The 24,493-nt window shown below is 38.1% G+C and overlaps 1 protein-coding gene across 1 annotated transcript in view; it reads left to right on the forward strand.

The window, feature by feature from the left end:
• RELN (reelin) overlaps positions 1-24,493 on the forward strand; it is a 710,657-nt gene that overhangs the window by 334,342 nt on the left and 351,822 nt on the right. Inside the window, exons 5-6 of the mRNA XM_007944540.1 lie at positions 5,042-5,074; positions 8,530-8,608. Coding sequence (XP_007942731.1) covers positions 5,042-5,074; positions 8,530-8,608 — 112 coding nt within the window. The remainder of the gene's footprint in view (positions 1-5,041; positions 5,075-8,529; positions 8,609-24,493) is intronic.

Consider the following 24,493-nt stretch of genomic DNA (forward strand, 5'->3'; position numbering starts at 1 on the left):
ATATCAGTGTTTTTCCCTTTCTTAACAATTTATCCCATGAATACAGAGAATCTCTTTTGTAAAATAGCAAATATCATGTATGGTAAACTACCTAACATCTTAGAAACTATCATATCTTAGAAACAAGGTAAAAAACAAAACAAAACGAAAAAAACCCTTTGGTCCTTAATTAAGTAAAACTAAAGTTAGTTAAGGACAAAGGGATTTTTTTTTGTCTTTGGTCCTAGACCTTCATTATGATTGTATTCTTAGTTGCTATCATGTCTGTTCAGACTCATGGAGACCTTATGTTTAATAGAACAAAGTATTGCTGAGTCCTATGACATTTTCATGGTCACTGATGTATTTGAGTCCATTGTTACGGTAATTGTGTCAAGCTATCTCATTTAGGGTTTCCCTTCTTTTCACTGACCTTCCACTTTACCCCTATTCATGTGAATAGTGAATGGTGAGTTCATATAAATAGCAGTGAAACATTGATATAGTGCCTGAAGATGAGCCCCCTCATGTTGGAAGTCACTCAAAATAAGACTGGGGAAGAGCTACCTTCTCAAAGTAGAGATGACCTTAATGAAGTGGATGGAGTAAAGCTTTTGGGACCTTCATTTGCTTATGGGGCATGACTACAAATTGGAAGAAACAGCTGAAAATATTCATTACATTTCAAGATCTATTCTGAAGTACAATGCTGTTAGTGACAGGATAATATCCATATGCCTACAAGGGAGACCATATATGCTAGTATTATTCAAATTTACACACCAACTGCTAAAGCCAAAGATGAAGAAATTGAAGATTTTTACCAACTTCTGCAGTCTGAAGTTGACCAAACAAGCAATCAAGATGTATTGATTATTATTGGCAAAGAAGAATCATTGGTAGTTAGAAAATATGGCCTTGGTGATAAAAATGATGCCAGAGATTGATCGCATGATAGGATTTTGCAAGACCAACTCCTTATTCATCACGAATACCATTTTTTCAACAACATAGATGGTGGCTATACGTGTGGAGCTTGCCAGATAGAATGCATAGAAATCATATTGACTACTTCTTTGTAGGAGCTGACTGTAGAACAGAACTGCTCAATTGCTCAGATGCAAGTTCAAGTTGAAGCTGAGAAAATTAAAACAAGGCCACAAGAATGAAAATACAATCTTGATTATACCCCACTTGAATTTAGAGACTATCTGAAGAACAGATTTGATGCATTGAGCACCAATGAGCAGAGACCAGATGAGTTCTGGGATGTTTCAAGAACATCATACATGAAGAAAGCAAAATGTCATTAAAAAGACAGGAAAGGAAGAAAAGACCAAAGTGGATGTCAGAAGAGACTCTAATACTTGCTCTTGAACAGAGAATAGTTAAAGTGAATGGAAGAATTGATGAAATAAGAAAACTGAACATAAAATTTCAAAGGGTGGCTCAAGAAGACAAAGTAAAGTATTATAATGAAATGTGCAAAAACCTGGAGGTAGAAAACCAAAAGGGAAGAACATGCTCAGCATTTCTCAAGCTGAAAAAAACGAAGAAAAATTCAAGCCTTGAGTTGCAATGTTGAAGGATTCAATGGGCAGAATATTAAACAATGCAGGAAACATCAAAAGAAGATGGAAGAAGTACACAGAATCACTGTACCAAAAAGAGCTGGTGGACATTGAGCTACTTCAGGAGGTAGCATATGATTCAGAACCAGTGGTACTAAAGAAAGAAGTTCAAGCTGCACTGAGGGAATTGTGAAGAACAAGGCTCCTGGTATTGATTGCCATTGAGATGTTTCAACAAACAAATGCCACACTGGAGGCACTTGCTTACGTCAAGAAATTTGGAAGACAGCTGCCTGGACAACTGACAGGAGGAGGAGGATACTTTTGCCCATTCCAAAGAAAGGTGATCCAATAGAATGTGGAAATTATCAAACAATATCATTAATATCACATGCAAGTAAAATTTTGCTGAAGATAATTAAAAAATGGTTGCAGCAGTATATTAATAGGGAACTTCCAGAAATGCAAGCTGGATTCAGAAAATGATGTGGAATGAGGTATCATTGCTGATGTCAGATGGATCTTGGCTGAAAGAAAAACGTATCAGAAAGATGTTTACCTGTGTATTATTGAGTATGCAAAGACATTTGACTATGTGGATCATAACAAATTATGGATAACGTTGAGAAGAATAGGAATTTTGGAGCACTTAATTGTGCTCATGAGGAACGTGTACATAGAGCAAGAGGCTGTCTTTCAACAGAATAAGGGGATTCTGCATGGCTTGAAATCAGGAATGGCTGTGTCCTTTCACCATAGTTATTTAATTTGTGTGCTGAGCAAATAATCAGGAAAGCTGGACTGTATGAAAAAGAAAGCCACATCAGGATTCAAGGAAGGCTCACTAACAACCTGCGGTATGCAGACAATACAATCGTGCTTGCAGAAAGTGAGTTGAAGCACTTGCTGTTGAAAATCAACACCTACAGCCTTCAGTATGGATTACACCTTAACATAAAAATCCCTACCTGGACCAATAAACGACGTCACGATAAGTGGAGAAAAGATTGAAGTTGTCAAGGATTTAATTTTACTTAAATCCACAGTTAACACCCATGGAAGGAGCAGTCAAGATGTCAGACTGGGGCCTGGGCAAATCTGCTGTGAAAGACCTTTAAAGTGCTAAGGAGCAAAGAAGTCACTTTCAAGTCTAAGGTGTGCCTAACCCAAGCCATAGTATTTTCAGTTGCTTTATATGTGTATGTGTGAAAGCTGGACAATGAATAAGTAAGATTCAAGAAGAGTTGATGCCTTTAAATTGTGGTGTTGGTGAAGAATATGGAAAATACCATGGACTGTCAGGAGAATGAACAAATCTGTCCTGGAAAAAGTGCAGTTGGAATGTTCCTTAGAAGGGAAAATGGCCAGACTTCGTCTCACCTACTTTGGTCATGTTGTCAGAAGGGGTCATTCCCTGGAGAAGGATGTCATGCTGGGTAAAGTTAGAGGGTCAGCAAAAAAGGGGAAGACCCTCAACAAGATGGATTGACACAGTGGCTGCCACAGTGAGTCAAGCTTAGGAGGGATTGTGAGGCTGGTGCAGGACTGGGCAGTGTTTTGTTCTGCTGTACGTAGTGTTGCTGTGAGTCGGAGCCAACTTGACAGCACCTAACTACAACAACCGCTTTACCAAACATAATGTCCTTTTTTAGTGATTGGTATTTCCTGTTAACATATCCCAAATAAGCGAGATGAAGTCTTACCATTCTCATTTCTAAGGTTCTACAAAATCTCTTATCTTCCTTTCTTGAAACAGTAGCCTGCACAGTAGTTAAGAGTGTGGCCTCTGAGGCCACATTCCCTGAGTTCACTTATAGACTCTGCTTAGCACAGTGCTTTGATAATAAGTATATTTTGATAGTGTTCTCCTTAGTTATCAGTTTTATAGGATTATTGTGGCTTCTCCTTGTAGCCTTCCTCTCTTAAAACACTCTCTTTTATTTCCATAATAGAACTTATTCTTTCTCAGTTTCTATTGGATTAACTTCTCTTCTCCCATCAGTTCCTTAAATATGCATCATGCATCTCTTTTTAAGTCTACATTTTTCTTGACTGACTTGTTCTTCTTCCATGACTTCCACTACCTTTTGTATGATCATGATTCCCTAGCTGAGATGCAGTGTATATCCGTACTAGCTCCACCAGCAAAAACACAGTATGAGCCAATGTCATTTTAAATATTCCAGTAGCAACATTAAAAAAGCAAAAATAAATAAGTGACATTCATTTAAGAAAATATTTTATTTAACAAAAAGTATATAAAACATTCAACATTTAATATAATGTAATCAATATAAAATTTCTTAGATATTTTACATTCTTTTAAATATTAAGTCTCCAAAATCTCGTGTAGAATTTATACCTGCAGCACATCTCAATTTTTGGAAATATTTGATCTGTGTTAAGATTTTTTTTAAATTTATACTTGAAAGTACATCTATTTATGCAAGTATTCCAAACATAGTCATAAGTATTCCAGTGAGTAAACTGAGTATCAAAAAGTCATTTTCCTTTCATATTCATACCTGTATTGATAAAATTTGTTCATCTTTTTAGAAAATTTCTTTAACTTTGTAGCAAAGGCATATTAGTTTCAAAACTATGCCTGCTCAAGTCAAGTAAATTCACTTACTCTTGTGTCAACCTGGTATTAGTAATGTTATTATTATGGATTCATAGCAGTATTTTGCATAAAATGAAAAGCAACTCCACAGTTATAAAAATAAAAGAATCTTCAAATTCTTTTATAGTTTTTGCAGACAATTTAGGTAATGCTGTCAATTACAATTAAAATTCTCTACATATTGATTTATGTTAGAAAGAAGTGTAAAATCATTACTATTGATTTGTATTTTGAGAAGTTATAATTTCCGTATAAATTCTTTCACTCTTCCAGTCAGTTCACAAATTCAGCTTTAAATTTTCCATTGAGCTTCAAATTAGCACATTCATATGCAGTGTGATATTAGTGATACATCATTCTGCCATTTTTTGTCTCTGATTATTAAATAATGGGCAAGTATCTTGAGTTTAAAAAAGTCTTCAATTGGACTTAACCTTCAGTAAATGTTTGTAGAGCTCTCTGGAAACTCAACCAAAAAGCATTGCAAAAAACACAAGATCATTAAATACATGACTTTCTATTTCTTTCAGGAGACCCATAAACTGTCAAAAATTCACAGCATTTGCATGTGTGTACTGAAAATATTAACAACTGTATCTGAGTCCTTTCATAGAGACTGTTTCATAAAACTGAGCACATGTACTGTATGAAGCAATAAGACAAACATCAGTCTGGGTTTTTTATCTGTCGTGACTGGATAAACATAGCACTGCCCATCATGATAGAATGAAAATGTTTGTTCATATCCAGCTGAAATTTGAGTTGTTTAGGATGACCTAAATTTTATGACTTTATTTATGATTATTTACTACTGGATTTTGCTTTTGTTGTTTATCACTCATCTTTCTCTTTTTATCTCTTGGTCCAGCTCCAACAGAGGCCACTATGCACCCTCATCTAGGTAAGTATTTAAGACCCTGACATCATTAACCTTACTACTTGCTCCATTAGTTTCACCCCCTGGGCATTTGAGAAGATGTTCCATGGGTGAGGACGTTCTCTGCCCTCTCTGATTAGTTCATTGTTCACTGAATTTAGAGGCAGGTCTTGATTATCCTTGAATACAGAACCTCCTAGAGTTCTATGATGCTGCCCTGCTGGGGGCTGATGTACTTGCCATATCCTCACCCTGGGGACCCTGCTGGGTGTGAAGCAGAGGTGACATTTTGGTGAAGTGTTCTACTGCTGACTGTTCCCCAAATCCCCACTCACAATACACAGTAGAACATGGTAGCAGTGGGTAAGCCAAGAGGAGTGTGGAGGAATTAGGTAATTTGAAATTAGGACTCTCTTGTAGAAAGAGAAATACTGTTCTTATTTCTTCAAGTAATAAAACTGTTCAAATAACTATCTGCTGCTTTTAATGGTACCATGTAAAGTAATCACCCTCATTTTTCTCATTATTTTTTTGTTATGGTTCCATGGATTTAGTGACCCAGAGTACTTGACACAGGGTTAGGTAGTGATTAAGAGTATGTATTCTGAAGCCAAACTGCCTGTGTTTATCTTACCTCCTCCACTTACAAGCCAATTGACATTATGCAAGTTACTTAATCTTTCTGTGCCTCAATTTTCCCATCTCTGAAATGGAGCCAATAATAGTACTTACCTTATAGGATTGTTATAAGTACTAAATGAATTTGTATTTAAGTGTACAGTAAATGAAATGTAAGGGATTGAAAATAAACACATGAGAAATAACCACTGAGGCTACTCAGTTGCCTTTGTGAAAATTCTCTAGAAAACAAGTGGTCTTTAAGAGTTAAATTTCTCATTTGAGTCAGTGAAGACTTGTTTTAAGAACAACTTCCTACCCTACACTATTTAATCGGGAGGAAGAGAAATCATACTAGCTGGTTCCATCTTTTCAGATGTCACTCACTTTAGGACTTCCAGATAGGTCAGTTATATGCCTCATGGGCTTTTCCTTTCAACTTATAGACCCAATTAATTTATTTTTCTCTTTGAAAAAGCTGCCTTGAGAAGCTCTACTTTTATGTCATGCTGCAGCTTGGGGCTCCTCTTACTTGGCAGACAAACGTAAGCCCTTAAAAGCATGCCTTCTGGCAGCCAAGACAGGCTGGTGACCCGCAGTGGCCTAGCCACATCTCGGCCAGGTTGAGTATCAGAGAGCTGCACCCTGTAGGCATTTCAGGCACTGCAGCTAATCGCTGAGAGGCATCATTAAGTCACTCCCAAGCACAGAATACATCACAGCAGTTCTCTCCGGTGGAAATCCATACTTTCCATGCTTTCGTGCCTAAGGCTTTGCTCGAGCAGCCATTCCTCTCCATGTGTGCTGATTCACTGGTTCCCAGTGACTTCGTTATGTGCTTACCTGCTGGCATACGTGGTACAAAGTGTCTGAGACTGCTATGAGTGGCTGTGTCACCAAAGAGAATTTGAAAGCATGCTTCCAGATATTTGGAGGTGATTTTAATTGATAACCACTGATACCAGAGAATTATTTTTGAGTGAGCCAAAAAGTGTAAAATAACACTTTAGAAAAAAATAAATATGATGACTGTTTTCCTGCTAATTGGATAATCTGCTTTCATTTTTTTTTTTTTACAAAATGCCTATGTTAACTAGTTCAGACAAGAGTGCAGAGGAACAGAGGATTTTGATTAACTGAGACAAATTTGCTAAGCAAGCCACAGGAATCAGACAAGAGCATCTTTTAAGTACTAAATTAATTTCCTACAACTCGAATAAAAGTAATTATCATTCCCTCGTACAACCTTAAGCATGAGCATAATTACACACTCCTTAGAACAATCAAGCATTTGATATCAAAAGGACAGCATTTTCCCACCAAAGACCAAATCCAGAAAGCAGGAAGGGTTTGGAGAGAAGGAGGAATGGAAACAAGAAACATAGGGAGAAAGTAGGAAGAGTGATGTTACCTTGAGGGGATTGCAGTCAATGTCAGGAAACAAAATGTATGTGAATTGTTGAATGTAAAACTGAGTTGCTCTGTAGACTTTCATCCAAACCACAATAAAAGTTTTTTTTAAAAAATAATAACAATACAAAAAATTATCATACTTATATGGTAAGCTAATCATGAATTTATTATTTGCCAGCCCCTTCAATGGAAATATTTTATATACGCTACAGTTTATGAAATCATTCTTGCTGTTTTCATCACCCAAATTCTTCTAGGGCTTAAAAGTGGCTGTTTGACACAACCCCAAGTGTAGTGGTCGTATATTTAAAACCATGGACGGTTACTGACCTTCTTCCTGTCTCCTAGCGTGTGACTTTCTTTGGCGGTTTAATTATTTATGTAAATAAATTCTCTTTTGGAGTTTAGAGAAAAAAAATTAACCAACTAAAACACATTAAATAAAAATGAGTGAATATAGGCACTATATTTGGGAGACACTATATTCACTCATTTTTTATTTAATGTGTTTTAGTGGTTAATTATTTCTTTCTTTCTAACTCCATAAGAGAATTAATCTACATAAACCAATTAAACCCCCAAAGAAAGTCATGCTAGAGGTCAGGAAGAATGTCAGTAACCATCCATGGTTTTAAACATACGACCACTACACTTGGGGTTGTGTCAAAAAGCCACTTGTAAGCCCTAGAAGAATTTGGGGGATGAAAAAGAGCAAGGAATGATTTCATAAACTGTAGACTACATAGGGAACTAGAGAAAGAACCAGAGCAGGAGGCATAATAGGAACGAGAAGAGGAAATGGGCCAGTAAATGCTAGCAATTTTAACTGACAAATGGCCAAAATGCTCTGTCCCTAACATACTTTAAAATGACACTGAGTCTGTTGTGTGCAGTGTCTTGGAAGCCATGGATGAATGTGTGTTGGAACATGACAGACAAGTCCTGGGTGGCCTTTCCTTGTAGGTTAGTCCTTCCTGCTACTCATAAGCACTGACAGTTTGGTATGCTTCTCTTCGGAAGCTCTAGTTCCCAGACTTCTAGGTGTCTAAACAGGAGTTCCCAAGTGGTACAAATAATTAAGTGCTAGCCAAAAGGTTGGCAGTTTGAACCCCCCAGAGAATTCTCAGAACAAAGACCTGGCAATCTGCTTCTAAAAAATTATAACCTTGAAACCCTACAGAGCAATTCTACTACTCTGCATACATGTAGTCTCCATGATTCAGAATCAACTGAGTGGTAACTGACAATAACAGGTATCTAAACAGCAGAACCTTTGCCTTGTCCTTTAGTAGTTTAAGGACAAAGCAACTATACTAACGCTCATTTAAAATTCAATTTTAATTTAAGCTATTGTTATTCTCAGTAAATGCAGCATGGTGATGCTTTTGTTTAGCAAAACCTATTGTGGTAGTATAATTATTTTTCTAAGTACTTTGTTTTTCTTTTAGCTGAAATACATAGTGACAGTATTATCCTACGAGATGACTTTGACTCATACCATCAACTGGAATTGAATCCAAATATATGGTAAGTTGTAACACTATGCTTCACTTTGGTTTGCTTAATGCAAAAAAAAAAAAAAAAAATACTGATTCTTCTTTTAGGAGCAGCTACTTGCTCTTTGGCACTAAAGTATCAATAAGAATTCTTAAAATGATGGGGCGGGTTTGATGTAGACTGTGTAATGTCAATTTCTTGACATTTGTTAATAACCAAATCTAGATGTCCATAAGAGTTGTAGATGTGGTTACACTTTTCTTCAGTTGTCCAAGTTCTTTACATAGAAAATATTCTGCTGTCATGCATTTTATAACTACATTTTTGCAAATGAAAGAAGGGGAATGGTTTATCAGAAATGACCTACGATTTTTGTCATACTTCCAAATAATTTTTAAGTTATCCTAGTCTCTGCTTGGAAGGTTGTTTAGTTGTCAATCCATGGGATTTTGGGAAGCAAAGAAATGAACAAAAATACATTAAAAACTTCTTGAATACATCAATTGATATATGAATTTGTTGGCAGTTTGCTATATTTTTGCTGACTTTGGAAGAATAGGTCTGTTGACCCAGAGCTACAGTCAGTCCCACAATTTAGGGGAAATATTTGGATTTGGATTTTCTGTGCTATTAAATGTTTTGCATAGACTACTAAGAGTTCAAGATAAATTTACAGAAGTAACAGAGGATAAGGTTGGAGTAGCTTCTCAAAGGCAACCAAACACCTTGTGAGGGAGAGGATCACCACGCCTGCGGGCTCAGGACCATAGTCTTGGGGGACATCATACTCAATTGGTACAACATAATATATACAAATCTTGTTCTACATCCTACTGTAGTGAGTAGCAACTGGGGTCTTAAAAGCTTTCGAGCAGCCATCTAAGAAGCAACTATTGGTCTCCTCTCATCTGGAGTGAAAAGAGTGGAGAAAATCAAAGGCATTTGGAAACAATTAGTCCAAAGATATGATAGACCACGAGGACCTCGGCCTTCACAACTCTGAGACTAGAAGAACTAACTAGATGGTGCTGGACTACCAATGCCAACCACTCAGAAAGGGACAAAAATTGGACACCATGGATAGAGTGGGAGGAAAAATGTGGAACAACATTTAAAAACACAAAAAAGACCAGAATTACTGGTCAGATGGAGACTGGTGGAACCCCTGAGATCTTGGCCCTGGATTATCCTTTGGGCCTGGAAATGGAATTATTCCCATGGATTGGCTCTCAGGCCAACAGTAGAGAGAACTACTTGCAGAACACCTACCCCAGGATGATGTACTCACCTACGCTAGGGAGATGCACCCTTTAGATCAATCAGCCATGAGACATCAGAGGGGCAGCATTCACAGAGAAAGAAAGCTGGGCAGACAGGAATGCATGGATAAGAAGGGCACAGATAAGGGGTAGTCACAGGGAAGCAAGAAGAGGAGAGCTTTTTATCTTTGAGGATTGCAATCGGGTGGTGAAGTCAAATGTGCACAAACTGTTGAGAGTAAAACCAATCTCTTTATAAATTTTCACCCAAATCACAATTAAAAAAAATTTGAAGATAAATTGGAAACTCTAATATAAACTTTCAAGTTACAACTGAAATCCAAGCGATATTCAGAATTAAAAGAACAGCAATTTCATCCTTAAATGTTAACATATGATATTCCTTCCTGTTTTTATGTTCACTTGTTCAACAAATACATAGTGACAGTTATTCTATTTACTTAGTAAATAAATAAAGGATGTGGTTCCTTCTCTAATGTAGCTTTTACTTTAGAAGAGGAGACATTAAAAACACATTTAAAAAAAAAAAAAGACAATCCAGGATAGAAATCCCTCAGGGTGATAAACCCAAACCAAACCCACTGCTGTTGAGTCGTCTGATATATAGCAACCCTCTAGGACAAAGTAGTACTGCCTGTAGGATTTTCAAGGCTGTAAATGGTAAGGAAGCAGACTGCCTCATCTTTCTCTTGCAGAGTAGCTGGTTGGTTCAAACCACCAACCTTTCGGTTAGCAGCCATGCTCTTAACCACTGTGCCACCAGGGTTCCTTCCTAAGTGTTGTAGAGAGTTATTAATAATATGCTCTAGGAGTTCAGAAAAAGGAGAGGTGACTTCTGGTAGGAGCTTATCAAGAGTGTTTCATGGAGAAAGTGGCTGTTGACCTGAGTGGCACATGGATATTTAGAGCGTTCGTGCTTCAGTACTAGAAAAAGGAAACTTTTTTTAATGTTTTTTCTAGAATGAAATATAGGTCTAAATAGTATAAATATAGGGAAAAAATCAGACAGTCACAAAGCCTTATAATTTGTATATCATTTAAAGAGATAATTTATCAATAAAACTTTACTTCTTATGAATATATCCTAAATATAAATTACTTAAAAAAAACTCAAATTGCTTATTAAGAAAAGGGGGGGAGGATTAGACACATCTTTTACCCATGAAAAATTCTCTACTTCTCCTGACATTTGGCTTTTCTTATATTCCATTAATAAAACCTGAAACCAAACCTGTTGCTATCAAGTCAATTCTGATTCATAGCAACCCTGTAGGACAGAGTAGAACTGCCCCATAGGGTTTCCAAAGCTGTAAATCTTTTACAGAAGCAGAATGCCTCATCTTTCTCCCACAGAACAGCTGGTGGGTTTGAACTGCTAACCTTTTGGTTAGCAGCCAAGAGCTTAACCATTGCATACCATGGCTCCTTTCCATTAACATAGATGTTATCAAATGATTTGTTTCTTTCAAGACAAATTCATTTCTGTCAAGATAATTTATTCCCTCAATGAGTTTTCTTATCAAATACAAAATGTGACTTTTATGTCGTGAAAATTCTGTTGTTTTTTTAAAATCAATTAAATGTGATTGATTTTACTTCACCCATTTTTATGACTGAATATGCTTTCTTAGCCAAAGTTATGGATTTTATGTCCTTTTTAATGAAGCTATGGTTTTCCCTACTTAAAAAAAACACAACTTTTTTTAACTTTAAAAAGCCAAATAGTCATTGTAAGGCCACAGTAAGGAGAAAAGGACGCACAAAAGTGAGGTTAAAGAGAAGTTTTTATTCTGAGTTTCCAGGGGAGGTTTACGGGCCCCCGAGAGGGGCCCGGGCGAGGTTCACGGGTCCCTGAGAGGGGCCCGGGAAGTCGCACCACCTGGCTGGGGAGGGGAGGGTTTATAGTCTTGTGGAGGACCTAAGCGGGGACACTAAGGAAATAGTGGGGTCCAATTAGCTGTTAGTATGGGTCTGCACTTAATTAGCATGAGGGGGCTTCACACGAGGAAGCTTGCCACTGCATGGGACTTTCCAATCTGGGCGGGTTCTGTTACTTCCGTTGTCTTATTAGGCTGTCTCATCAGGGCTTGATGCCCGGAGGAAGCTGCTAACTGAAATGTTGGTGGCTTAGGTTTGCTTCGGCCTAACAGTCATGTCTTATATCAAATATGCTTCAGAGTAATTTTGCTTCATCCCTTACTGCTCCTGATCTCCTTCACTTAGCCTCTTTAAGATTAAAATAAAACTAAACAAAAAACTGTGCTCTTCATTATCTGAGGGATGACTTTGTCATCCAACAGTGGCAGAGGTTCTGAGGTTGGGCCCATCTGTGTTTCACTCAAGTAAGCCACTTGCCAGCTGGGTACCTGGAGAAAAGCAAACAGTGCTTAATCTCTCTGGGCCCTGTTTCCTCATCAGTAAAACTGGGACTAATACCACTTTCACATTGTTGCTTTAAGGTTATTAATGAGTATAAAAAACTCTGGTACTATGCCTAGGGTATTGTAAGTGCTAAATACATGTTAGGAACTCTGGTGGTGCAGTAGTTAAAGCATTCAACTGCTAATCAAAAGGTCGGCTGATCAAATCCACCAGCTGCTCCATGGGAGAAAGATGAGGCAGTCTGCTTCCGTGAAGAGTTACAGCATTGGAACCCCTATGAGGCAGTTCTACTCTGTCCTATAGGATCACTGAGTCAGAATCCCCTCCATGGCAGTGGGTTTGGTTTTCAATACATGTTAATTCTATCCCTTTGCTCTTGTCTTCCTCTCTTCTTCCCTCCCTTTCTTCCTTCCTCTTGTGATTTATTTGCACATTGGATTATTTGTCCATCTAAACCCATGTATAATAAAAATCATTACTATTAGAACAGTCTTCAGCTAATTTATTTAGCTGAGTCCCTAAGTCTGTCTTCATTGTATTGGGATGGAAAACAAACATCAAGTTAAATGTATAATCCAGATGGACACACAGACACACACACGAAAATAGCATTATGGCAGAATCACAGGGGAGAAGAAGGTGTTAGATCCCTTGAATCCCTTAAAAGTAAATTGAAACTCCCTGAAGTCAGATTCCAGTGAAGTCTTTTCAATGAAGTTAACTAAGTCCCACTTTGTTTTGGATCCTCAGTCAGTGTTCACTCCCTGAAGCTTCTGTGTTGTTGAGACATATTTTCTCACGTGATTTTCATCCCTTATAATATTTCCTTTGATTATTTTTACACCACAGGATAATTAGAAACTCACTGTGTAAGCAAAGTGCCTGAGTATGTTGCGTGTGGCCAAATTCCCATGACTAAATACATCACCACATAATTTGGCACAGGAGAAGAATGTGCTCCTTCTATGAGCATATTTCTCCCATGGGGATTCTAAAAGCTTCATACGCATTATTTAATTTGCAATTTTTAAGGACAAAGCAAAAGAGAAATTGAGACAGCAGTTAGAACATAATCAAGACATTCTTTTGTATATGGACTCAAATTTAACACATTGACTGCTTAATTTGAATACTTGATTTGATTGAAAAATTAATAAATGTACTTGGAGAAAAGTCTGACCAATGCACAAATATAAACAATAAAAAATAAGCCTTCCTCTCACACTTGACCCATATTCCCTTTCTCCAGAGGCAGCAACTATTAATAGTTTCTATAAGTCATTCCAGAAATTATTTATGCTTATACAAATATAGCACTAGGAATTCTTTTCACCAACTTGAATGCCAGAAAAAGGAAACTTTCCTCCAAAAAACCAAAACCAAACCCCTTGCAGTCTAGTCAATTCCACCTCATGGCAACCCCATGTATATCAGTAGAATGGCACATAGGGTTTTCAGTGGCTGTAATCTTATAGAGCCTGGGTGACACAGTTTGCAATCATCTGCTAACTAAAGATTTGCGGGTCAAATCTACCCATTCACACTGTGGAAGAAAGGCCTGGCAATCTGCCACCCTAAAGTTTACAGCCAAGAAACCCTATGGAGCAGTTCTGCTCTGTAACACATGGGCTTGCCACGAGTCAGAATTGACTCGATAGCAGATGGTTTTAATCTTATTGAGGTAGATTGCCGGGCCTTTCTTCTGCACCACTGTGTGGATTCAAACCACACAGCTTTTCAGTTAGCCCTGAGCACAAGCCTTTGAGCCACCCAGGAACTTCCTCCATAACCCAACTTGATTTCTTTTTATTGCGATAGTCCTTATATCACATTGGTAGAAACAATTTCAGTCGATTCTGGTTTGCTCTCTCCCTTTTTGCTGGTGTTGTGGCTAAGTTTCAGGAAGCTAATAGTGCAAAATCAGGGAGGGTGGGGATCAGTGTCTGATTATGCAGTAAGCAAGGTAAGCATGGGCTTACAATTTCATATGGGTTTACAGATTTCACATGGGTGTTAACCACATCAAAGATGTGAAAAATATGTGAACCTGTTCACTACAGATGAGTAAGTAAGCTCAAGCAAGGCTTTGCTTACCTTGCTTATTGGGCAGTCCTCCCCGGGTGGGATGCACTCTGGTCACCCAGTCATCTTTTCCTGCAGGTATCCCCTGAGTGCTCCATCATCTCATCTAGTCCTTGTTCACTGGTCCACACAGACATCTTTACTCCCTGTCATGATGACTCCTTCACGGCAGTGGCTCTCTTTTGAGCCCTGCTTGAGGACACAGAAATTTGTGCTGCTTCTGTGCCCAGGTCATGGGCATCTTTGTAATGCTTTGCTCCAGTCTGCTACCATGCAACAATGGTCCTTCTACCACCCTGAGATGTGGAGCATAGAGGTTCCTTCTGCTCTTTGCTCTCCAGATTTTTGGAGCTCTTTATCTCTTGCCTCTCCAAGCTGCTTCTGATTGTCTTGCTGAAATTGAAATGAGAAATAAAGTTACAGGTGACAAGAATAACAAAACCCTGTCATGGGAATATAATGTGAGCACAGGCTTGGGTAGTTTCACTGACAGAAGAGTCTTCTCCACTTTAATTTTGCCCTGTTGCTGGACCACACACAACTGTACCTACGAACACGGAGTGACTTCATCAATTCAAATGTGCCATCAACCCAGGGAAGTGAGTGTGTGTGTGTGTGTGTGTGTGTATGGAGCATTACCAATTTTCCAGCCCCACTGCAGCTTCTCATTATTAAGTGTGTCCAATACAATTGCTCTTCTGATGATAGACAACAGTCACATAGGGATAGACCTCCTAGCACCCCTCAAAAAAATAGATAGGAATAAGAACCTCACGTCACTATATTAGAAGGATTGTAAATAGCCACAACTATGTTTTATCACATTAACATTTCTCTAAGTGGTTCCTACTTGTACATCTCACACTTTTATAGTTCCTTTATATGAATTAAAATATTTTAGTATGGTTTAAACATTACCAATATTTCCTATGAATAGAGAGAAGTCAAGGTCCGTGGTGGTGCAGTGGTTACATTAACCGAAACATCAGTGGTTTGAACCCACCAGCCACCCCATGGGTGAAAGATGTGGCAGTTTGCTTCCATATAGATTTTCAGCCTAGGAAACCCTAGGAGTCAGTTCTACTCTGTTCTACAGGGCCACTATGAGTCAAAATTGATTTGATGGCAGGGGTTTTTTGGGTTTTTGAAAGAAATTTTTATGTATTTTTTTTTCTTTTTTTAATGTACCTATTAACCAAAAACTGGGAGCAGTGCAGGTGTTCATCATGGGAGAATGGATAAACAAACTGTGATACATCCATGCAGTGAAATACTACTCAGCAGTAAAAAGGAATTAATTGCTGATTGTCACAATATGGGTGAATCTCTAAAGTAGTTTGTCAAATGAAAGAAACCAGATTCAGAAAGTTCATACTGTATGATTCCACTTCTGTGAAGTCTCTATGAGGAAAATTTTCTAAAGTAATAGAAATCAGGTCAATGGTTGTTTCAGGCATGGGGAACTGACTTGGAAAGGGCATCAGGGAACTCTCTGGGTTGATGGACATGTTATATATCTTGAGAGGATATAGGATGTACTTATTTGTGAAAATGGGGGAAAAAAACTTGTCATTTGAGATTGATATATTTCACTATGTCTAAATTATACCTCAATAAAAAAAAATCAAGAATAATAAAAAGAGCAGTGAGAAACAGAAGATGTTTCTGATTCATCAGTTGGAGTTACAGAGTTGAGAAAAACAGAGATAAAATAAAAATAACTAAAAAGTGAATGGATTCTTAAAAGTAACTTTTCTTAAGAAGTAGCTTTACCCTCCAAGCAATTACAAAGCCAAGGAGAACTCTTTGTTTTGCTTGAATGGATTCTCTTTTGAATGTATGTTTTCTGAGTATCACAGAAGACATTCAAAGCTGTAATATCACCAAGCTCTGATGTTCTAGTGGGCAACGTGGGACTGTTAGAAAACATGATGACAAATGGCAACTAGATGACAGCAGATGTTTCCCCTCCAGCATAATGATAGTACAATAATAATAACAACAGAGATGCCCTATTCAACAGAGAGCAGGAACAACAGGAGTGACTCCTCAGAAGGCACACTTTAGAGGAGTGATTCATGATGAAAACAGGGACGAGACATGAGCAAGAAAGACACAGATGGAATTGTCTCATTTCTGTGGTACATGAGGACCTCCATCAATTGGAGAAAGCCTCACAGTTTATAGTAAAGGAAGCTAAAACCATGGCTGGCATTGCATGGGATTGCTTGGATCAAGGAAAAAACTAGAACCTTTCCATGTCTGTATGTCCAAAGGGCAATTCACAAACAAGGGATACAAAAGATCAGACTCTACTGCCTTTGGTATTCTCTATTCCTAATTTATTGAAGTGATTTTTCTTAAATGGAGCACAAAGATTGGTGAATTCCTTTACTAAAGTCTATTTCTTTTCAGGGAAAAAAGTTGTCTGTGAAAAGAATATAAAATACTGAGATTTTAGAATAGGGATGATGAAACTCGAGCTGTTTTCAATGATTAGTAGCTTAGCCTATGACAAAAGAAGTCAAGCAAGCAGTCAAATCACATTGTAGTCATTAAGATATCAGAGCCCTTTATAAACAGCAAAAGTTAGGGAGGACTCTGCCGTTTAGTAGCCAAGTATGAGAACCATAATGTAAGTGGAGTTTCCAGGTAATTAGAAAAGAAGTCAGAATGATGAACATCACTAAGAAGGACACTGGAAAAAAGTATATCCACTTGGCTCCATGACCAGCAGGCCCATGGCCAGTGAGCCTGGGGGACAGTGCTATGTGAAGGGTAGCATTGACCATGGCCACCAGAGGATCCATACCACTGCTGAAGACAGCCAAGGAAGTTTTTGTAATGACAGTCACTTAGAAGATATGTGACTTAATATACTTAAATGATGTAACATGTAACATAAACCTTACATTTTTTCAAGAACAGGTGACTACAAGAGATTGTGAGTAGGTAAGCAAAGTCAGGCAAAATAAATATTTCCTCTAATAACATACTCTTTCAGAACCTTTGAAATATCAGTGCACTTGGACTGTGGAATTATAATTCAATTTTTAGAGTTAAATGGCCCAATATTCTGATATTATGTGAAATTTTTATCTTGGTTCTCTAGTGCTGCTTTGACAGACATACACAAATGGGTGATTTTAACAAACAGGAGTTTATTCTCTTACAGTTTAGGAGGCTGAAATTCAGAGTTCTGGCTCTAAGGGTTGTTTGAAGGCCTCTTGACTGTGGGCAACAGCTCTACCTCTTATTCCAGGCCTGCTGGAGCTGGAGGCTTCTCGTAACTCATGCAGCTGCTGGCTGCTGTGGCTGAGGCACCCAAGGTAGGCAAGTAGAAGGTGGCAATCTCAAGATCAGTAGCCATAGGGCAGACCACTGGTTCAAGCCCATGAACTGGAGATGAAGATTTAGCCAAATGCAGGATCCAAAATGTGCCAAAGAGCTAGAGACCGTTGTCAAAGCTTCTCTTTATATACTGGAAGCAGGCCACACCCCAAAGGTAACTTCTTAGCTGCTCACAGCTAAGATTCACCATGGGAGTGTTCACAGTCTCATCCTGGGGAATAACTACACCCAGCTGCCCAGCCACTCACATGCACAGCCCAGCTAAGTTGCCATTCAACCTTAACTACCACACTTTGTCTCTCCTTTTTTTTCTCACTCCCTTCTTTTTGATTTCTTCACTTCTTTCCACTCTCTCTCTCCCATTTCTCTTGTGGTAATAACTTTTTATTCTCTTGTTATAACACTCTCCTTTAAGCTTCCTTTCTTGCCTTTTCCCCTGCTCCCTCCCCTTTCCTTTCCTTGATGTAATTGCTCTGGGGAAAAGCTTCCTCTACAATAGAAAGGTTAACCAGGAGGTGTCCTACTAATAAAATAAGGTGTGAATCTGGAGGCTTCTTATTTCCTTCTTTAATCTCTATTTTAGATGACAGAAACAAGAGCTCATTCAGTGGAATTAAATGTCAAGTACATTTGAAACAAGTAAGAAAATATTTCTCCAAGCAGCATGTAGTGCAGTTCACCATAGTAGGAGGTCAGAATATTATGTGCAGTAGTAGGATTTTAAAGGGGCTATTTTTAACCCAAATAATATTTGTCTTTGTACCTATTGACAAAGAAGAGATCAAATTTTTAAACTCCCTAGTGAAATAAGAAGTGTTCTCTTACCTTCCTCACTGAGAAGTAATGAGAAAGAATGAGCTATAAATGGAGATTGTCATTTTCACGTTTAAAGTGTATGTTATTTCCTTAGAAAAAGGGGCCTGACATAGTTGAAGGTGATATTCTCAGTCTTGTAGAGTGAACTTTTCCTACTCCTTTTTCTAAAAATATCCCACATGTACAAAGAGAGTAAGATTCTTGAAATTTATTTTTTAAAGGTTTGATTTTACTGTTTCTGAAAATGATTGTGTAAATTCCTTACAAGTAATAAAAAATCATGTCCTATTTTTTATAAAATATAGTCTCTATAGTATAAAATACGGTCAGAAGTTGAGTGATCTGGTTGTTAAGGTTGGAATAGAACCCCAGTATCTGCAGAAGAAATCAGCTGACTTCCTTCCCAGCTGCCACCTGACCTGCAGGGTTCTGGTTATGCTGGTGGATTCTCCAGTCCCTGAGCTGGCCTCATCTTGTAAACTCTCAGTCAGACTTTGTCAGGGTGTGATCTGTGCCTGGGTGCATAGACATGTTATCTTTGGGTCATCTTATCTTTGGGACAAGAGATTTTTCTTTTCTATTTTTAAAGAACATTTCACAATGAATCTATTACTTTTTATAATCAGAAAAGAACATTGTTAAAATGACTTTACTATCTCCCCTTACAAATGGTGGTGAATAGACAGTTCTGGCCAGATTGCTTCTTCTCGGGGCTGAGCCCCAGACCCTGACCCCTTCAGAGGCAATAAATTATGGATAGATAATACGATGGCCTCAGTCTTGGGGACAAATGGCATGTATCTCAAATGAGAATTTGATGATAACTGATTGTCAGTGAGTTTCCAGGTGATTAACTTGCTTCAGCAGCGTGCCTGACTAAAGGCTGAGTGATTCACTGTGATCTGAAAAGAAGAATGGGTCATATCATTAGACTTCTCTCAAGAAAATAATATTTCGATTCTTTATTTATTGTTATCAGGATGATGTAACCACCAGCCATTCATAAATCTCCAGTTGTGCAAAGAAGCTCAATTTCCTCATTAATCCTCCTCCTCTCTCTGACATCCTGAAAGCACTATGTGAGTCCTTGCAGTGTGTAGAGGCCCCCAGGCCCCAGGGACATTTCACTTTAGATTTCTCTGTGCCTATTGGACAGGACTTTGACATATTTTCATGCCCAATAATTTTAAAATCAGGATTAAAAACATAATTGTGCCTTCAGCAGTGTACTCTTTACAGCTCAAATGCACATCACATGTAATTCTTTGTCCAGAGACACAAACAACCACCTAAATAATAAAAAGAGAAGAAAGAGAATTGACACCAAAATAATAAGCTTCAGACTGACCAACGAGCTTGTGCCAGTGAAAAACAAAACCTCAGTGCAAAGCGTTGCTTTTTCTTTTATGTTTATGGTTTGACCCAGTTTTGTTGGTCAGCAAGTACCTGTCGTTACATTTACTGATTCTTTTATGTTTTTGTTACTAAGTAAAAGACAGTGTGTATATGAAATCAACAGTGATGAATTATCTAAGGATGTACATAGTCAAAGTAATATTGAATTAGATTGTTATGTGCTATAATTCAGTGAAGGAGCACTGGTGGTACAGTGCTTAAGGCATTTCACTGCTAACCAGAAGGTTGGCAGTTCAAAGCTACCAGCCACTCTGTGGAAGGAAGATGGGGCAATCTATTTCTGTAAAGATTCACCATCTTGAAAACCCAATGAACCTCATTATAAGTCAAAATTGACTTGATGGCAGTGGGTTCGGGGTTTTTTTGGTATAGTCCAGTGTATTCCTTCTTAATATTTTCTGTAAAATTCTTGTCATTTCTCTCATTTTTTGTACATTTTCATTAGTAGAAACAAAATCCTTTAAACCTATAAATGGAAAAACAAATTTTGAGGAAGTTACTTTTCCAAATAAAAACCATACTCACTGCCGTCGAGTCGGATCCGACTCATAGCGACCCTTCCTTGAGTTTCCAAGGCAGTATCACTATGGAAGTAGATTGCCCAATCTTCCTTCTAAGGAGTGACTGGTGGGTTTGAACCTCCAGCCTTCTGGTTAGCAGTCAAATGCCTTAGGCGTTTTCCAAATAAACCTTGACAGTAAAAACGATGACAAATACTCTGAGAAATGTGCTTTAAAAAAAAAAATAAATGGAGTTCTTTACTCTTAGTGGCTGTATTAAGGTGGAGTGGGAAAAATATTGACAAGGAATCAGGGAACCTGAATTAAGGTCCTATTTTATCATTAGGGAGCTCTGGTGATGTAATGGATAAGGCATTTGGCTGGTAACCAGAAGATCAGAGGTTCAAACCCACCAGCCACTCCACAGAAGGGAGATGGAGCAATCCACCTCTGTAAAGATTTATGGCTTCAGAAACCCAATGGAGGTCACCATGAGTTGGAATCCACTCAATGACAATGAGGTTTTTTTGTTTGTTTGTTGTTTCCCCATCATTTGTAAATTAAGGGGGTAATGAGACCTGGCGACATTCCATGTGAATGTTAGACAGGTGATTAATAGGTTTTAAGAAAGTTGAACAAATTCAAGGTGGCCAGGGGTGTGCATAATCTTGGAGAATAGCAAGTATTTCCCTTAAGATGTCTTTTATTCATACCATTCATGTCAGAATAGTTTTTGAGGTAGAAGATTCATGTAATACATCATGGTATTTGTCAGATTCTTATGTTCTGTTTTTCATATTGGAAAATAAATTAGATTAGAGAAACATTCAGTATTACTTTTACTACTAGACAGAGAAGCAATTCATTTCTAATCCTTAGCTTAGGAAGTCTTATTCCTTTTTAAATTGAAAAACAAAAGTCTGTTTAACTGGGATTATTTAAAACTTCTTGCCACAAATCTCTACAAATATGTTCCCTAACTTTACAAAGGGAGCTCTGGTAGCATAGTGCCTAAGGCATTTGACTGCTAACCACACGGCTGGCGGTTCAAACCCACCAGCCACTCCTCAGAAGGAAGATAGGGCAATCTATTTCTGTAGTGATACTGCTTCGGAAACCCAAGGAGGGGTCGCTATGAGTCGGGTCTGACGTGATGACAAATAACAATGACAACAACTTTACAAAGCCCATCATTTTCATGAGAGGATAAGAAAGCAGAAGTTCAGTGGTGAGGCCACAGATGTAAATGTCAGGAACAAGCAATGGCAATTTTTTTCCAGCAGCAGCGTTTTGTTGTTGTTAAAGTTGTTCTGAGCCTGAAGAAAATTGAGCCACTCATCGTCCAGTAAGTTGAGCCCCAGTTCCTAGGAACTCATAGAACTTTTCCATAAAGGAAAATTAGGATTTCAGAATATGAGCAGCATTAACAGAGAACAGTCTTTGGGCTTAAGACCCTAACTTCACTCAACCAAACTGAATTGTTGACACAAGAAGATTCCAAGAAAGGGAGGAGATAGGACTGAGACAGCACCAAGACCTTGGGTATTGTTTGAAATTCTGTAGTGAGCCAGGAGTGACTTTTCTTGGAACTTAGATATTTATTTACATCCGTGGATTTTCTAAATTCACCACTTATCTTCCTGACATGGAGCACCATTTTACTGGGGGAAGCCATGACCACCAGTTGCTGTTTGTAAAGTCTGGTCCCCACCAGGATATTGCTTTCATCCTGAAATGATTTCCCCTTTTCTTTATGATAATGACGTTCATATGTGTAGTTATAAATGCTTAACTAATGGATAGAAAAAATATTAAGAAGGTCATGTTACAGATTTACTGTCAGGAAAGTTGCCATGGTTGCTTAGGAACATAAATAGAAATGAACCTTGTTGCCAATAATGATGGAAAAGTAAGTGGAGAAAGGCTTGAATTGATACACAGCTAATGGTCATGATTTGGTTGGAGCTTGCTAGAACCCAGACTATGAAAATATGATTATCCCCAGGAATCCATTTTTGGACCTCTTCTCACTTTTGATAGCTTTCTTACTCCAATGATATGCATTCACATAATTTCAACCAGATCCTAAACTGCTGTGCCAGTCCCAATCTCCTTTGCCTGAACTTCAGATATGTATAATCTGTGCCAGTAGTCATCTCCAATCATCAGCACATTCAGAAAGCAGTCAGTTTCCAAGTCCTGTAATTCTCTAGAGTTGTGCTATCCAGTATGTAGCCACTAGTCACATATGTCTATAAGACCTTGAAATGTAGCTAGTCTGAGTTAAGGTGTACTAAAAGTATAAGATATACTTCACAATTTGAGTTTAGTATGAAAACAATACTGTAAACTATGTCATTCATAATTTTTTATATTAATTACATGTGAAAAGATGATAATTTGGGTATATGGGGTTCTGTTTTTGTGTCATAATCTCTATGATTTCTGAGTCCTCTCATGCTCTCATTTTTCTTCCTTGCTTAAGTAACTCCTAATCCTCATTCAAGGCTAGTTCTGGGACGACATCGTTTGGAAACTTTCTTTTACTTCCCCAGTCTCAGTTACCATCATAACTGATGCATCTTCTGTTACAAGGAGCAAGCAAGCCTTCAAAACTGGTTCAAACCCATTCAAAGTCATGGCTGATGCAGGGAAAACAGAACAGACCCAAATTTTCAAAATGTGGGTGAAGGAGAATGGTAACTAGAATGTGAAAAATTACCTTGGAATGGGAGACACGAAAGAGGAGTAGTAAGCCCTTTCAGGAGCTTGATGCAGGAGATTAAATTATTGACAGGAGTGTGGAAAGTGCTGTGCAGTCAAAGCAGTGCAGTCAGCAGCCATCTTTGAGCCAGGCACAGTTGTTTCCAAGTCTCCCAGTAAAGAGATTGGGTTGCTATGCAATGTGCACACTGCCCTTGTTTTCTAAGAGGGAGATTAAGTTTCTAGCAGGATGTTGACCTGTAGTTTTCCCATTCTGGTTGTTCTGGTATAACAACATTTTTACAAATTCAGATCTGTTCTGGTTTCACTTTGTGGCCATGACTGAACTGGGAAGGAGTGGTTCGAAGCCCTTGGAGTAAGGAGCAGGGAAAATATCATTGATTTTGGAGTTAGCAAGTCCAGAGCCCAAACTACAATCATGTCAACTTCGAGGCTTGTGACCTTGAGCAAATTGTTTAACCTCTCTGAAGCTCAATTTTCTTATTAATAAAATGAAGTGTACTGATAATGATCTTACGGAGAAGTTGAGAGATATAAATGGGTTTTAGAGTACCTGACCCATAATAGAATGCAATAAATAACTATCATTGGATTAGCTTGTGAGTCTGTATTTACTCCTCTGTCTTTGCATATACAGTGTAAACTCCTTGAAGAAAATGACAATAGTTCATTGGCACTTGTACTACTAAAGCCTGCCACAGTGCCTATAAGTCCTCAAATACAAAAATGAAACAGTAAGTGATGAATGAGTAAATAACTCCACTGTCAGTTAAGAGAAGTTGGTTTGGATTTGGCCACCCAGAGGGATGGGCATTCAGGGTAAACTAAACTAAAATATGTTTACAAACCCAATCAAACTGAGAAATACAAGCAAAGGACATTTAAAAGACTTTGGGAGGAAGCTATAGATTTGTCCCATCAATCCCTGGTAAAGCCATTGTACTTGCAGGTAGCAATGCAGTGAGTCATATTTCTCCAACATGTTACCAATTATTTTGTACATTTTATTTTACATTTCTGGAGCTATAAAGCATGATGAAGAAGAGAGAGATAAGAGGAGTTGTTGAGCCAGATGGGGGGAAGAGCAATAGCTGTTCCCCTTTCCTTATATTTATTATTTATTTTAGCTCTTGTTATTCCACATAATAGAAGTGATTCTCCAAACATGTTAAACGTCTATCATCTATTCATTGATTCTTTAATGCCAGGCTGTAGGCCATCTGTAAAGAGCCTTCATGGCACAGTGGTAAGCACTTGACTGCTAACCAAAAGATCAGCAGTTCGAACCCACCAGTGGTTTTCTGGGAGAGAAGATCTGGCTACTGCTCCCATAAAAGTTACAGTCTAGGAAACCCTGTGAGTCA

Source organism: Orycteropus afer, unplaced genomic scaffold (assembly GCF_000298275.1).
Source record: "Orycteropus afer afer isolate SDZICR_OR568_19922 unplaced genomic scaffold, OryAfe1.0 scaffold00007, whole genome shotgun sequence".
Lineage (NCBI taxonomy): Eukaryota > Metazoa > Chordata > Mammalia > Tubulidentata > Orycteropodidae > Orycteropus > Orycteropus afer.